Consider the following 13,585-nt stretch of genomic DNA (forward strand, 5'->3'; position numbering starts at 1 on the left):
AGTGATTTTACAGTGCCTGCCATAGGTAAGTACTCAATACATGTTCACTGAGTGAGTGAATAGATGGTTGAGTGAATGAATAAGTAAGTGAACAGAAAGGGACTCTATTCGTTCTTTGAAACTAGCAGAAGTCATGATTTTAAAATAGAATAAAAAAGAAAGCAATGGACTTAGATCATTTATGAATATGTATGCAGAATCCCAAGTGAAATTCTAGCTAACCAAATGCAACAGTACATTGAAAGAATCACCCAGTGTTACCAAAGAGAGTTTATCCTGAAACCACAAGGAGGGTTTTCTATTAAGAAAACTATGGCTGGCGGTATGGAAATGTAAAGTGTTACAGCCAGTTTGGAAAGCAATCTAGCAATATCTATTAAAGTTTAAAAAGATCTGTGCCTTTGAGCCAGATAGGCCACTCTTGGGAATCCATCCCAAGATGGATGGATGTAAAAGCACAAGTGAAGGAAGTAAAAGGACACATGTACAAAACTGTTTATTGCAGCATGGTTCAGAGTGGCAAAAAGGTGGAAACCAAGTTAATGCCCATCAGAGGGGAAGAGCTGAGTGTATGGTGGTACCCCTACACAGTAGAGTATTAGAGATCCTCCATGAGGTTTCCACAGAGTATTCTTCAGCGATTAAAAAGCAAGGTCCATACAACCATTAGTACATATAAGAAGATCCCATTTTGCATAAAAATAAATAAAAAATAAAATAAAAACACCAAAAGCAAAACAAAAGAAAACAAACAAACCCCTGTATCTGTATATGTACTAGTTGAATAGCTATTCAACTAGTGATATTGCTTCTTCAACTTCAGTTTCCTGGCTTGTAAAATTGGGGTGATGACAATGTCTACTGTACAGGTTTTTTTGGAAGATTAAATGAATTAATACATATGTGTAACATGCCTGGTACATAGAAGGTGCCTGAGAAATATTAGCTATTGTTATGATGATGATGTTACTAGACCTGAATAAAACACGCTGAATTCAAAGAAAAATCTGGAAGAACACACACTATATTGTTAACTTGGTTACTCTATGTATTGATGAGGGCTGATGGGGGTTGAAGGGGGAAGGAAGGTCCAAAAAAATAAGGAAAAGAACATAAATGTATGTTTCACATGTATATACTTATTTTAAATGGCGACACATAGAATTATGTACAAAGAGATATAATTAATTGTAAAAGGAATACAAGTATATCAAATCAATAGACCCCAAAAGAAAAAAAATGCTACAAAATAATATATGCTGAAAAGTTGCTTTGTAAAATTTAATCCCATCTCTCCTTAATTGTAAGTCCAAGAAAACTGGAAAGGTGTTTATTTAAAGATATAAAGGATAAATACATGAAACGCCAGCCATCACAGACTCTGAGGGAAGAACATTACCACAGGGTTTTCCCAAGTGCGTTTTCCAGAACACTAATTTCACAAGTGAAATAAGAAAATTCGGCACCGCAATGATGTGGGAACATGTTACTCATAGGTACCCCGCACCTGCATCATGGAATGTCGGCACGGCAAAATCTAAGTACTTCTTCAACCTTGAGGTTCTAGGTAAAGTACCTCTTTTTCAGAAGAACCTTCCCTTGGCCATGTTATTTCAGGTCCATCCCCTTCCTATCATTCTCTGTCACACTGCTGTTTATTCTCTCCCACTGTACCCAACAATTAAGAGAACTTCATTGAAACGTGGTGACACCTTAAGAATTTTCTCCTTATGTGTTCTAGTTCTATGTGTTGTTTAGACCAGACTTCCATCGATTGAATCAGTCTTTCCTCACTAACCTTTTTCTACTTAAGAAATGTTTGAAGAAGCTTGCCCATAAAAAATCAGTTTCTGTGGACGGTGCAGCCTCGAGTCACGAGTTTGTGTTTCCTACTGTGTGGATTGCCTGCCGAGAGGCCCCGGCTCCCTGTGGAAATCCGCGCCTCGGTTTCCACACTTGCGAAAGGAGGCAGTCTTGCCTCAATCTCATCTTTCCTACAAGTGTTTTGCGCACAATGGAACGCATTTTTATAAAGCCCTTTGAGTTTCCTCAATGGAGTGAGAGTGACGTTGGCAAGACAGCGTTATGATTGCTGTCAGTGTTCAAAGGGCGCTTTCCTTTTTTGTGTTTAACTTGATCAAGATGCCTGTGTGGCCAAACAGCCTAAGTTATCCCTTATCTTTCTAAGTGCTCTGTGTTAAGGCCTGTTTAAACCTGTGCCTCTTTTTTCTTTCTTTTTTTTTTTTGGTAGTTTTTTTTTTTTTTGGTACTGTGCTAAGCTTGCATGCTTGAGCAGAACTCCGGAGTAGAAAAATGTATGTTTGCCCCTAATCAGCTGGGTTGAATTTCTGTGTTGTATCGCAGTACATATAGCCACAGCCAGATCGGCTGACTGCTGGCATTTCTACTAGCTACCACCCTATGATAAAAATTTCTGTGTGTCCCGAATCCATGATCACAGATGGGCTGTTTGACCATCTTCAAATATTTTCTCTGCCAGGTCCTCATGAACATGGAAGACATAAAAGTCCGTGAAATGCAGATTTTTGACTTCAAAAAGAAAATCGCAGAATCAGAGACTAAATTAAAACAGCAACAGAACCTGTATGAAGCTGTGAGGTCAGACAGGAACCTGTATAGCAAAAATCTGGTTGAAGCTCAGGTAAACAATACATTTATTTCTTTACATTTTGATCCCTTCCCATCCTGGCTTTAAAGCAGTTTCTGTTATCCTAATGGCAGAATTTAGAACAGATCAAGAAAATAATCTCATGGAATTCATTTATGCATAACTGTCCTATTATTTGAAATGGAAATGATGTAACTTGATAGGATGTGAAGATCGTGGTCCTGCTTTTAATTATTATGTAGAATTGCTATTCTCCTGTTTCTAATTTTTAAAACTGCTAATAGCTGCTGTGAATCAGAGGGGAGCAGCTTACTCTTGTCATTTAATTGCAGAGCTTTGCTTTGTAATCTTTTAGTTATAATGTTGTGTGGTTCCAATTCCTCCCTTGTAAAACTAGGAATAAAGTGTGTGTGTGGCATATTCATTATGCATATTTTGTATATATCTCATGAGAATATTTTGCGAGTTCATGCTATAGAGTACTTTGAGGTTAATACCACAATAGACTGTATTTTGCTGTGTATAATGCACATTTTTTGCCCAAATTTTTGAGGGGAAAACAAGGATGCACATTATATATGGGTAGTACTAATTTTTAATCCATATACATTTTTAATTCTTTTATTTATGCTTATATGTTAAAAGTATAACTTTAGAAAGCACTAACTATACCTGTATGCAAAATAATACCCTGGAATATGATAATCAGTGTTATTTATAAAAAATTGAATTAAAGTATTAAAAGTTTTTTTCCTTGACAGTTTGGGCTGAAAACATGGGTGTGCATTGTACACCGCAAAATGCTGTGCAAAGGAATAGCCGAGTTCTAACTATTCAGGAGACCATCGTTTTGAGAGAGCCTCCCTTAGAAGTTCTTCAATGTGTATTGAACTTCCATAGAGACAATGGTGTCTATTTAATTCACTTTCAAACATTTCTCCTTTCATTTTGTTAGGATGAAGTAACAAAAATGAAGAGAAAATTACAGATTATGACCCATCAGGTAGATCAGCTGAAAGAAGAAATCTCTGCCAAAGAGTCAGCACTTGTGAAACTGCATCTGGAACAGCAGCGGATAGAGAAGGAGAAGGACACATTGAAGGTACAGATCTTATACTCAGAGTGATGGACCGACAGTCTATCTGTCTAACCCATGGAGGCAGGCTCTGCACTCACTGAAGGGAACGAGGAGCGGGGAGGACAACCAAGGCAGAGCGGGAAGATGAGCTCTGCCACCTGTAGATCAGGCAACCTTACAGGGAGGGGGTGCTCCCAGGTAAACAGGGGAGGAGGCCATGGACAAGCACCCAGTTCACCGATGCTGGCTTTCATCACATCTGCAGAAGAGAACCCAGCAGGTCAGCAGTACCCAAGGGGTCCTGGAGCATGCAGCCTTCTTCAGTCCCTGCACGTTCACAACCCGTGTCCAGTTCTCGTGCTCACACCCAACCCTCCCAAGTAATGCTCTATTCCAAAGATTAATTATTACCCATAATGAGGTTCCAGGTGGAACTAACTGCCTTCTACAAATCCTACTTTAGAATAAGCAATGATCTATGCCAAAGAGCAATTCCTAATTCTTTAGAGTTTGACTTTGGTTAACATTTGTTTCATTCGTGTATTCCATCACCAGGTATCTACACATATAGCTCCAAAGAAGCATCAAAATAAAATAAAATAAAATAAAATAAAAGAAATGGCAATAGGTTTCTGTTTTTCTGCCCTGGTCCAGCAGAGCTGGTGCACGTGGAAGATGATTAAAAGCTCCTGCTCCAGAGAGTCCGCTCTAAATGGGGAATCCTGGGTGTGGGTAGCTTTGGGTCATCAGTTATAGGAAGATGATTGCTTTGGACTTGCTATGAAACTATGATACCTTTTCCCTCAGCATTTCCCATTAAGGCAAAAACGAGTAAAAGAAAAAGGATGCCAGCTTGATTTATTATTTGGGGTTATCCAAGGGTGATTTGCAGCAGTGCTCAGACTGGATAATTCTGGCCTATCATTGAGCCCGTTTGACATTCTGCAGGAAAATATGACAGCTCGAATGTTGAGTTTGAGCCTCTTGATTTTGTTAGCCTCACATTTGAATCATGTTCCACACAGGGGTCTGGATTTTTTGCATCTGAAATTCGCAAACCAAAACCCTGGAAGAAATGGCATGTTTTCTAGTAACTTTGCTCCAAGAGACATTTAGCTTATTATTGTGACTTCTATGAAGCTATGTGGGTACATAACCCTCACTCCTGTTTGGGAGACCAGGAGATGACTTTGATAGGATAACCCAATTTATTACTTCTCCAGGCCAACAGACAAGCAATTGTCTGTGCTAGGTCACCCCTGTTCTCATTTATCCCCCTCAAAAGGAAAAAAGAATCTTGCTCCTTTCATGTCTCTTTTCTCTTTGCAGTTGCTACCAGGCTCTACCAGCTCCCTAGGGTTCTAGCCATTGTCAGCACATTATGATTATGACAAAATGTCAATAGTTCTCTGTAGATGTAGCCGCACCTGCCTTCACCTGCCTATTCTGTCCCAGTCTTGTTTCATTAGCACCGAAGGAACCATCTCATTGGAGAGTCTGCCTTCTAGTCCTCACAAGCCCCTGGTTCTGTCTCTGCACCTTCCAATCATCCCACGTCAATCTGACAGCACTTTGATTCTTGGTGAATAATTCAACGGCAAATTCTCCATGTCCAGAGCTCAGTATCCCGTTAGACTAGCTTTAGGGCACCACATCCTTTTACTTAGTGGACTCTAGAAGGATATAGATAGGGACTGTCACAAAGAGAGAGAGAGAAAGCCTAATTATTCTCATGGCTAGATAGCTTCATGTGGTCCTCTTTGTTTTGTTAGATGTAAAGAGATGATTTCAGTGAAACCCAGTGACTTTTGGGATCGTGTATGAATGGGTGAAACTCCCACAAGTGTGGTTCTGGAGATATGATTTGTGCCTGTAGCCAAATTAGATGATAAGTATCCCATAAACACCGACCACAGAACAGTCTAATTATGGAGGCAGTGACTAAAAGTATGTCCAGCCATTGTGTTACAACCTTGCACCACCAGAAACACTTTGAGATATGCCGATACCTTGGCTCCACCTAGAACATTGCTTGTTTGGGTGCGGTGTAGTTGTTACCGTCTTTTCTGGGTGAGACAGCTCAGATTTATAGCTGCTAAATGCATTAAACCCAAGGTATTTTGTTGATGTTAACGTTTGCTGCCAACATCTAATGCCACATTTTGTTTACAGCCCATAAATTTGTGACATAAGGAGACCATTCAGAATTTTGATATATTATGAAAAAAAAACCCCAAGCAATGCCAGACGCACGAATGGTTTTACATTCTAGACAGATAGTTTTACACACTGTTGATTGCATTTTAATATAACAGGGGTTTCATTTTGTTCTGCTGATGGATTCTGATCAGCTCTTGGCACTCAGGAACAGAGAAGTGAATGTTACACATCTGGGAAAATAAAAGTTTTATTAAAGAAAGCATGAGCCAAGCAGGTATTTTATTGCTGTCTTCGCTGCTACCTTAAATGATTGTAGGAATAGAAAGGCTGGCTCTTCAATTGCTTTCCTAATAGGCAATCCCCCAAAGTGGTAAATACTAGACCAGATCTTTTCTCAATAAGTATTTCCTTTTGCTTATCCTGGGACCAAAACATATTTCACGAATGAACAAACAAAATGTTGCAAGAGAAGCCCTTAATTTTATAGCAGCTGACTGCATTTTGTTTGTAGCATATCGCACATTACTAGGTGCACAGTATCTTGTACTGTTTGGGTAAGTTTGAGGCATGGAGTTAATAACTCTTGGTCTTCACGGATTAGAGGCAGGCCTCAAAGAGAGTTGGGTTGGCTCACAGGCACTTGTAAATACGGGGAGTTTTAGCATCCCCGTGATGTTTCTGTGTGGGTAAGGGTGGGGGTGGTTTCCAATACTTCTTGAAAGGAAAAATTATTACTTTCTCACTGTCATTTGCTGATCTGCAAGCCATTGGAAGTCTGAAACCTTGGTAATATCTTGTCAACTCCCTCGTGATTCCTTGTATGAGTGAAAGCAGGTCTCTCCTGCAATTTGTTTCTTCTCATGCTCACCTGGTGTGTGATACCACCTGTCTTTCCAATTTGGGCTTGGACCCTCTAAAGATATATCCTTCTTTCCTCTAATATGGATACCTCTGGTTCTCTCTTGCCTATACTCTATAGTATTGGGTCTCCCAGGCCCTTTCCAGGCTGGCTCAGCTGTTTATCAGCCTTATCTCCTGCTGTTCTCTACCTAACACTCTCATCCAGCCACAGGGGATGCTTTGCTGACTGGTGAATGTATCGGGTACTTTACAGTCTGCATGTTCTCTTGTTCCCACGGGCCTGACTGTTGACTACTCGCTTCGTAAAACATACCTATCCACTTTCAGAATATTTGTCAACTGCCAAGACCCTGATTGGCTCTTCCATCTAAACACCAGGCAGAAATAGGAACTTGTTCCTATGGACTCATGTGTCCCTTTTCACACTGTACATAGCATTTCCACACTGTAGTGTGGTTAGTTAATATCACCCATGGATGGGGAATCCCTTACCTTTTACTCATCTTCTGTATTTGACTTGGAGCTATTGTGTGATGATAGCTTCAGAATCAAAAGAACTAGGTTGGAATCTCAACTCTGTTACTTACCAGCTGTGTGACTTTGGGTGTGAGTTAATTTGTTTCTCTTTGTCTCCTGTGATTGCATTTGTAAAATGGGGATAAGAGTAGCTATACAAAATACCTAATATCTTGCCTACAATATGTAGGTCACAAATATACTTGTGGAAATGAAGTCAACATATTCTTTGATGGGAGCAGTTTTCCTTCTGAAACTTAACAGACGATAGCATCCTTTCTCCATCATTCTTATGTCTTTCATGTAACCTCAAGAGCTTCATGATCTGACCTCTCCCAGGATGTTTCCCTGACAACCCAAGTCCTCTGACCTCCTGTAACATCAACCCATTGTCTTTGTGACAGTAAATATATGGAAGCATTATTGCCTGTACTTGTTAGTATTTGCACAATTCTTGTATATCTTATCTTCTCATCTATATTGGAAGCACCTTAGCAGTAGGATCTATATATCTTTTAATATTGTGACATCTTTTCTGTTCCATCAAAATGTTTTGGAAGCTAGACAATTGACTGTTAACTTTACTAATTTAATTTTTGCTTGAAATGGGCTTTATTTCTGTAGTTGATGTGCTGGTAGTATTAGGACCATTACAGGAACTGGTACATACAAGGACCCCCTCCCCATGCTCACCCCCACACTATTCTTTGTGAATTCTCTTCACGTTTAGCTGGTAAGAGAAGTGCTGCTGAATGCCAGTGAAGCCCTGTTATGCACATATAGAAAAATGATGGGAATCCCCCAAGGGCACAACTCATAGAATAAACATGATCACTCCAATGTGCATTGCTCTTCTTTACAGGCTGTGTTGATGCGCGTGTGTATAGCTTGTTTTGCTTGTGAGAGTGATCAAACTGTGTTAAACAAAACATCAGAGGAAAGTGTGAGAAGCACATTGTACATCTAATTCTGGGCCCTGCAGTCCTGGTTTGTGCTGTTACAGAGTGAAATTTGTCCGTATCTTTCATTTTTTGTCAGGCTGAGCTGCAAAAGCTGAGACAACAAGCCCTGGAGACCAAGCACTTCATTGAAAATCAGGAAGCTGAAGAGAGAAAACTCTTGCGAATTATTGCTGAGGCTGATGGGGAGAGGCTGAGACATAAGAAAGAATTAGACCAGGTAGGAACATTTTCTCACTAGGCCTGTAGCTCATCAGCCAGCACAACTGTTTGATTCAACTCTTCACAAATCCTTGTCCTTCTCTAAGCTTTTCTATTCAGCTTATTGGAGAAAGAATGGTAGCAAAGGCTCATCTGCTGTTGATTAATTATGAAATATTTATTTATTTATTCGAGTCCTGTCTATGAGCACTTACTATGTGTCAGTCACTCCTGTAGGCACTGGGAATGCATGGACCAATAAGAACATAAGATCCTGTCATCAGGCAGCTGATATTCTGGTATAATATAATTACTCACATATAATTGCAATGAATAATTACATAATTTGGGGGTAGGAACTTATATGCTTTTCAGAGATCTGGCAGGTTAAAAAAAGAAGTGGCCAGTGTAAGACAATGAAAAGTGGTGGAACTTGGCAAGAGCTAGCCCACTATAAGCCATTTACATTTAAGCATTTATGAACCAGTGGGCTGGGAAATAAACAACCAAACACCTATGGGCCAAGGGTTATTGGATTATTATTACTATGGATTATTTGTTGTACTATTTCTCTTTCTTTTTTTAAACGAAAAATAGAGACATTTATTGAAGAAGATATAAGATACAAAAAACATCGTACATAGGACAATGACACCTCAGTCCCCTTTGAAGTAGGCACCTTGAGACCTCACACAGTTCTCTCAATTGCTATCAGCTGCCCTGTCATATTTTCTTTTCTTTTTTTTTAAAGATTTTATTTATTTATTTTAGACAGAGGGGAAGGGAGAGAGAAACAGAGGGAGAGAAACATCAATGTGTGGTTGCCTCTTGTGCTCCTGCTATTGGAGACCTGACCTGACCTGCAGCCCAGGCATGTGCCCTGACTGGGAATCGAACTAGTGACCCTTTGGCTCATAGGCCAACACTCAATCCACTGAGCCACACCAGCCAGGGACTGTCATATTTTCCTGAATCTCATTGACAGTCTGAAATCTCTTCCCTAACAAGACTGCAAACCCTCATGAAAGGGGTACAGTATTCATAGTCTAGCCAGCTATTTCCAGCACCCCACCCGCTGGGTGCCTAGCACACGTGGGCATTGGCTGGATATTCATCAACGGAATGAATGCTGATGCCATCATGAAAAGTGCGACCTTTGGTCTCCTGGTGGCCACATCCTTCTCTACCTTTCTAGGTCATCAGCGAGAGAGATATCCTTGGGTCCCAGCTCATTCGGCGCAATGATGAGTTGGCTTTGCTCTACGAGAAGATCAAGATCCAACAGTCCATCCTGAATAAAGGCGAGAGACAGTACAGTCAGAGGGTGGAGGACATGAGAATCCTCAAGCTCGAGATCAAGAAGCTTCGCCGGGAAAAGGTCATTCTTGCCAAGAGTGTGGCTAATGTCAGCGAGCTCAGGTAATGGGACGCACCTCTGAACTGAGGCAAGCAGCCTATGGGAGTCTCGGAAATGACCTTGTGTTCCTTTTGTTGATCATTGAGGTCTTTGTCAAGTTGTATAAAGTAATTTTTTATATGTTGAAATTATTAGCAAATAGTAACAACTTTCCCATACTTCAGAATCTACATTTTGCCCTTTCTCTGTCACAGAAAATGAATTAGTTCCCTTTCAGGGGAAAATAAGGGAGTGCAAAAAGATTTTTAAAAAACTTTATTCTGGATTTAAAAACAGAAAATTCAAGTCAAATGACAAACACAAACTAGTTATAATTCGGGGAAAAAAGTTCCCATGAACTCTTTAGACTTTCTTTAATAAGACAGTACACAAGGCATGGAGCATCAATATTTAAATTTAATTCTGGTAACATTTGCACATTTTTTCTTGGAATTACATACAGAATGAAAGGGGGGGAATTTAATTTTATCACTATTTGAAAACTCTGTTTCCTTAGAAGGCAGCCAAATTTTATATCTCACTCTTGATTTATCTTCTCCAGCTTTCACTTTAGCTTAGTGCGCCTTCTTCTTGCTTTAAATCTTACATTATACAAGATGCACCTTCCCTTTGGGAAAACATCACCATGTTTTATATAGGCAATTGCAGGAACCAAATAAGAGGCTTGGTGTTTTCTTAGTAACTATCTTTATTCCCCACTGGCTTGTAGATGAACAATATCCTTAACAACCTTGGGACAAGGACACAGCTTGGATTACTTTCTTAAATTCATCAAATTAGAAATTAATTTGAATATTTAGATGCAGTGAATACCCTCAGGAATATCAAAGGAAATTGCCACTACCAAGGATGGATTAATACTCTTTTTTTCTAAGAGTTGCTTGTATTTCAGATGATGAAAGTGATACAAATTCATTGTAGAAAATGTGGGAAATGAAGAAAAAATACAAAGAAGGGGTTAGAAAAATTGCTCATAAGTTTACTACCCAGAGATATGTACCATCATTGGCATTTTGGAGACAAATAGATTCATTCTTAAGTAACTATTGAATGATCTCTGAGACCATCACTGAACTTGCTAGCCATGAGTTATTTTTATTACCTATACAAAGGACCAAAGTCTACCCATTCCTTGTCAATATTGCTTGTTTGTTGATAATAGATTTTATTTTTCTTTTCAATGGGAAAACAACTTAACAAAGACATTGGAGGCAAGCTGGCATGAATTCCAACACCAGCCTTGCTACCTACAAGCTGTGTGACCTTGGGAAAATCACTTAACTTCTCTGAGCTTTAGACTTGTGGTTCAAATTAAACATGAAAACAAACATAATGTGCCTCCCACAGGGTGTAGTACAAGATAAGCCATCAGTCACAGTAGCTAATACTCTTGCCCTCCTCTTCTGATGACACTCTAGAAAACAGAAGTGTTAAAAATATGTTTTTAATCCTAAGCAGCTTGTTTTGAGCTCCCTGAGGAGTGAACACCATGCAGTTAATTCTAATGGCTTGTCTTGCTAATGAGGGGAAGTTGTATGATTGGTTTAAATGAAGCAATTAAGCAGAAGAGATGGCTTAGTATTGGTAATCTGCACACTCACAGCAAATGAGGACAGAAAGGAATTCCTTATTGCCCATCCTTGTTGCCCTTATCAATGCTGGCGCTCGCCTCTTCTCTACCTACTAACAAAGCCTCTTGTTCCACAGGGTGGCAGCCAGATCATGAAGTACCATGGATGGCTGTAGCACATTACCTACTAATTAGAGATTCCTGCAGATTTTAGAAGTACATTTGAGCCAGAGCTGGTCCTTTAGGACTTTTCCAGCCATCTGTGTAGTTTCGGAGTACCAGATAACATATCACCCCTAATTCGGTGTTTCTCAGTGCTGGCTGCACATTAGAAATTACCGCTAGGACTTAAAAACCTACAAAATCCAAGCCACATGTAAGACTGATTACAGCAGAATCTCGCTGGGGGTAAGGGCCAGGCAAAAGCATGTTTTCAAAGCTTCCTCAGTGATTCCAATGGGCAGTTAGGGTGGCTGATACCTTGGCCTAATTGGTGTCAGGTTGTCACCCAGGTCTCTATATCTTGAAGTCAGGTGCCATACTTCGTGGTGGAATGTTGTAGGGTCTCTTGCTGCTACTGTAGAGCCATTTAGAAACATTAAAAGGTATATTGAAATTCTTGTAATTCACCTTCTCTGTTCTTTTCATGTGCTTCTTAATTCCTGGGTATCCAGAATCATGATTCTGAAGTTGTGGTACTCTTTCTTCCCTCCCCTCCCCTCCCCTCCCCTCCCCCTCCCTCCCTCCCTCCCTCCTTTCTTTCTTTCTTCCTTTCTTCCTTTCCTTCCTTTCTTTCTCTCCTTCCCTCCCTCCCTCCTGAAGCTAAGGCTGAATTTTGAGCTCTGCAAGAATTGGTATCATCTGTGTCTGGTGTGGATTAGGAGGCTGGTCTCAGTGTTCACAGAAGTCTCCTTAATTCCAACTTTTTGTATAAGATGTTAGTGTGTATGTAAAACCACGTAAAGATATGATATTGAAATGGGTGGAGAATCCCTTTGCAAAAGGAAGTGTGTCTTATTTAGGCAGGAGCTTTTTCACATGCAAAGAGAATTCCTGAAGGAGAGGACGCGATGCCGAGCCCTGGAGGAGGAACTGGAGAATCCCATGAACGTGCACAGATGGAGGAAGCTGGAGGTAACGTGTGGCAGAGCCTCCTCTCACCCCCAAATCTCTTCTTCTACCCCACGTGGCTCTGTACCTAAAGCACAATGAAAAGCATGGTTTTATTCAAAGCTATGCAAATTGTTCCCTGAAATGTAAGGCTGGATCAAATGTAAACTGAGTTCCCAGAACCAGATGGTTCACTGAGGGTTTGTTTAGAAAGTCTTGGACAGAATCTTTTCTGCCTGAAGAATCCAGTGGAAACTGTGAAGTGGCTTCACCAGTTGGGATTTTTCTCCTTTGGGTAGTTTTTGCTCAAACAGCTGTCCCAGGCCTGTCTGTTAGTCTTGGATAGTTAAATGCCTCTTTTCTTCAACCAGCATCTTCCAACATCTCTCAACTGGTCTTTGCATCTTTTTATTTCATGCAGGAATAAAAAATATGGCTTTTGTGAACTGGCCCTCCTTTTGAAGGACTAGCATTGTGTTAGCCAAACCCTTTCTCTTAGGGACCTGGAAACACAGCTGAAGTCCCATTGGTAGGTGATGGATAATAGAGGCATACCTCGTTTTATTGCACTTCATGGGTGTTGCTTTTCCTTCTCTCTCTCTCTCTCTCTCTTTCTCTCTCTCCTCCCTCCCTCCCTCCCTCCCTCCCTCCCTCCCTCCCTCCCTCCCTCCCTCCCTCCCTCCCTCCCTCCCTTCCTTCCTTCCTTCCTTCCTTCCTTCCTTCCTTCCTTCTTTCACAAACTGAAGGCAAGACCCTCTGCCAGCTAAAAAATTAAGACTTGCTTGCTTTATTTGCAATACACGCTTTGTTATGGTGGTCTGGAACAGAACCTGCAATATCTCTGAGGTATGCCTATAAACCTCCTATTTTACTTGATGACTTCCTGATAGACATTATTACCGGCACTGCAGACAACAGTTAAAAACAACCTCTGTTCATCCCAGAAGAACGTGGCCATCTCCTCCGCTAGTTGTACCCAGCAATATGGGCGCCAGTAGGGGCTTTGAGTCGATGAATAGTTAGGATTTGGGAGAGTGTGTTTTTTTCCTTTTAATGAAGAAGGCATTGCAGATAATGCATCATA

The 13,585-nt window shown here is 40.5% G+C and overlaps 1 protein-coding gene across 1 annotated transcript in view; it reads left to right on the forward strand.

Annotated features, from left to right (window-relative positions):
- Positions 1-13,585, forward strand: part of CFAP58 (cilia and flagella associated protein 58) — a 95,660-nt gene that overhangs the window by 35,759 nt on the left and 46,316 nt on the right. Inside the window, exons 10-14 of the mRNA XM_028513683.2 lie at positions 2,501-2,662; positions 3,585-3,731; positions 8,283-8,423; positions 9,600-9,823; positions 12,414-12,525. Of these exons, the coding sequence (XP_028369484.1) occupies positions 2,501-2,662; positions 3,585-3,731; positions 8,283-8,423; positions 9,600-9,823; positions 12,414-12,525 (786 nt within the window). The remainder of the gene's footprint in view (positions 1-2,500; positions 2,663-3,584; positions 3,732-8,282; positions 8,424-9,599; positions 9,824-12,413; positions 12,526-13,585) is intronic.

This window comes from Phyllostomus discolor, chromosome 5 (assembly GCF_004126475.2).
Source record: "Phyllostomus discolor isolate MPI-MPIP mPhyDis1 chromosome 5, mPhyDis1.pri.v3, whole genome shotgun sequence".
Taxonomy (NCBI): domain Eukaryota; kingdom Metazoa; phylum Chordata; class Mammalia; order Chiroptera; family Phyllostomidae; genus Phyllostomus; species Phyllostomus discolor.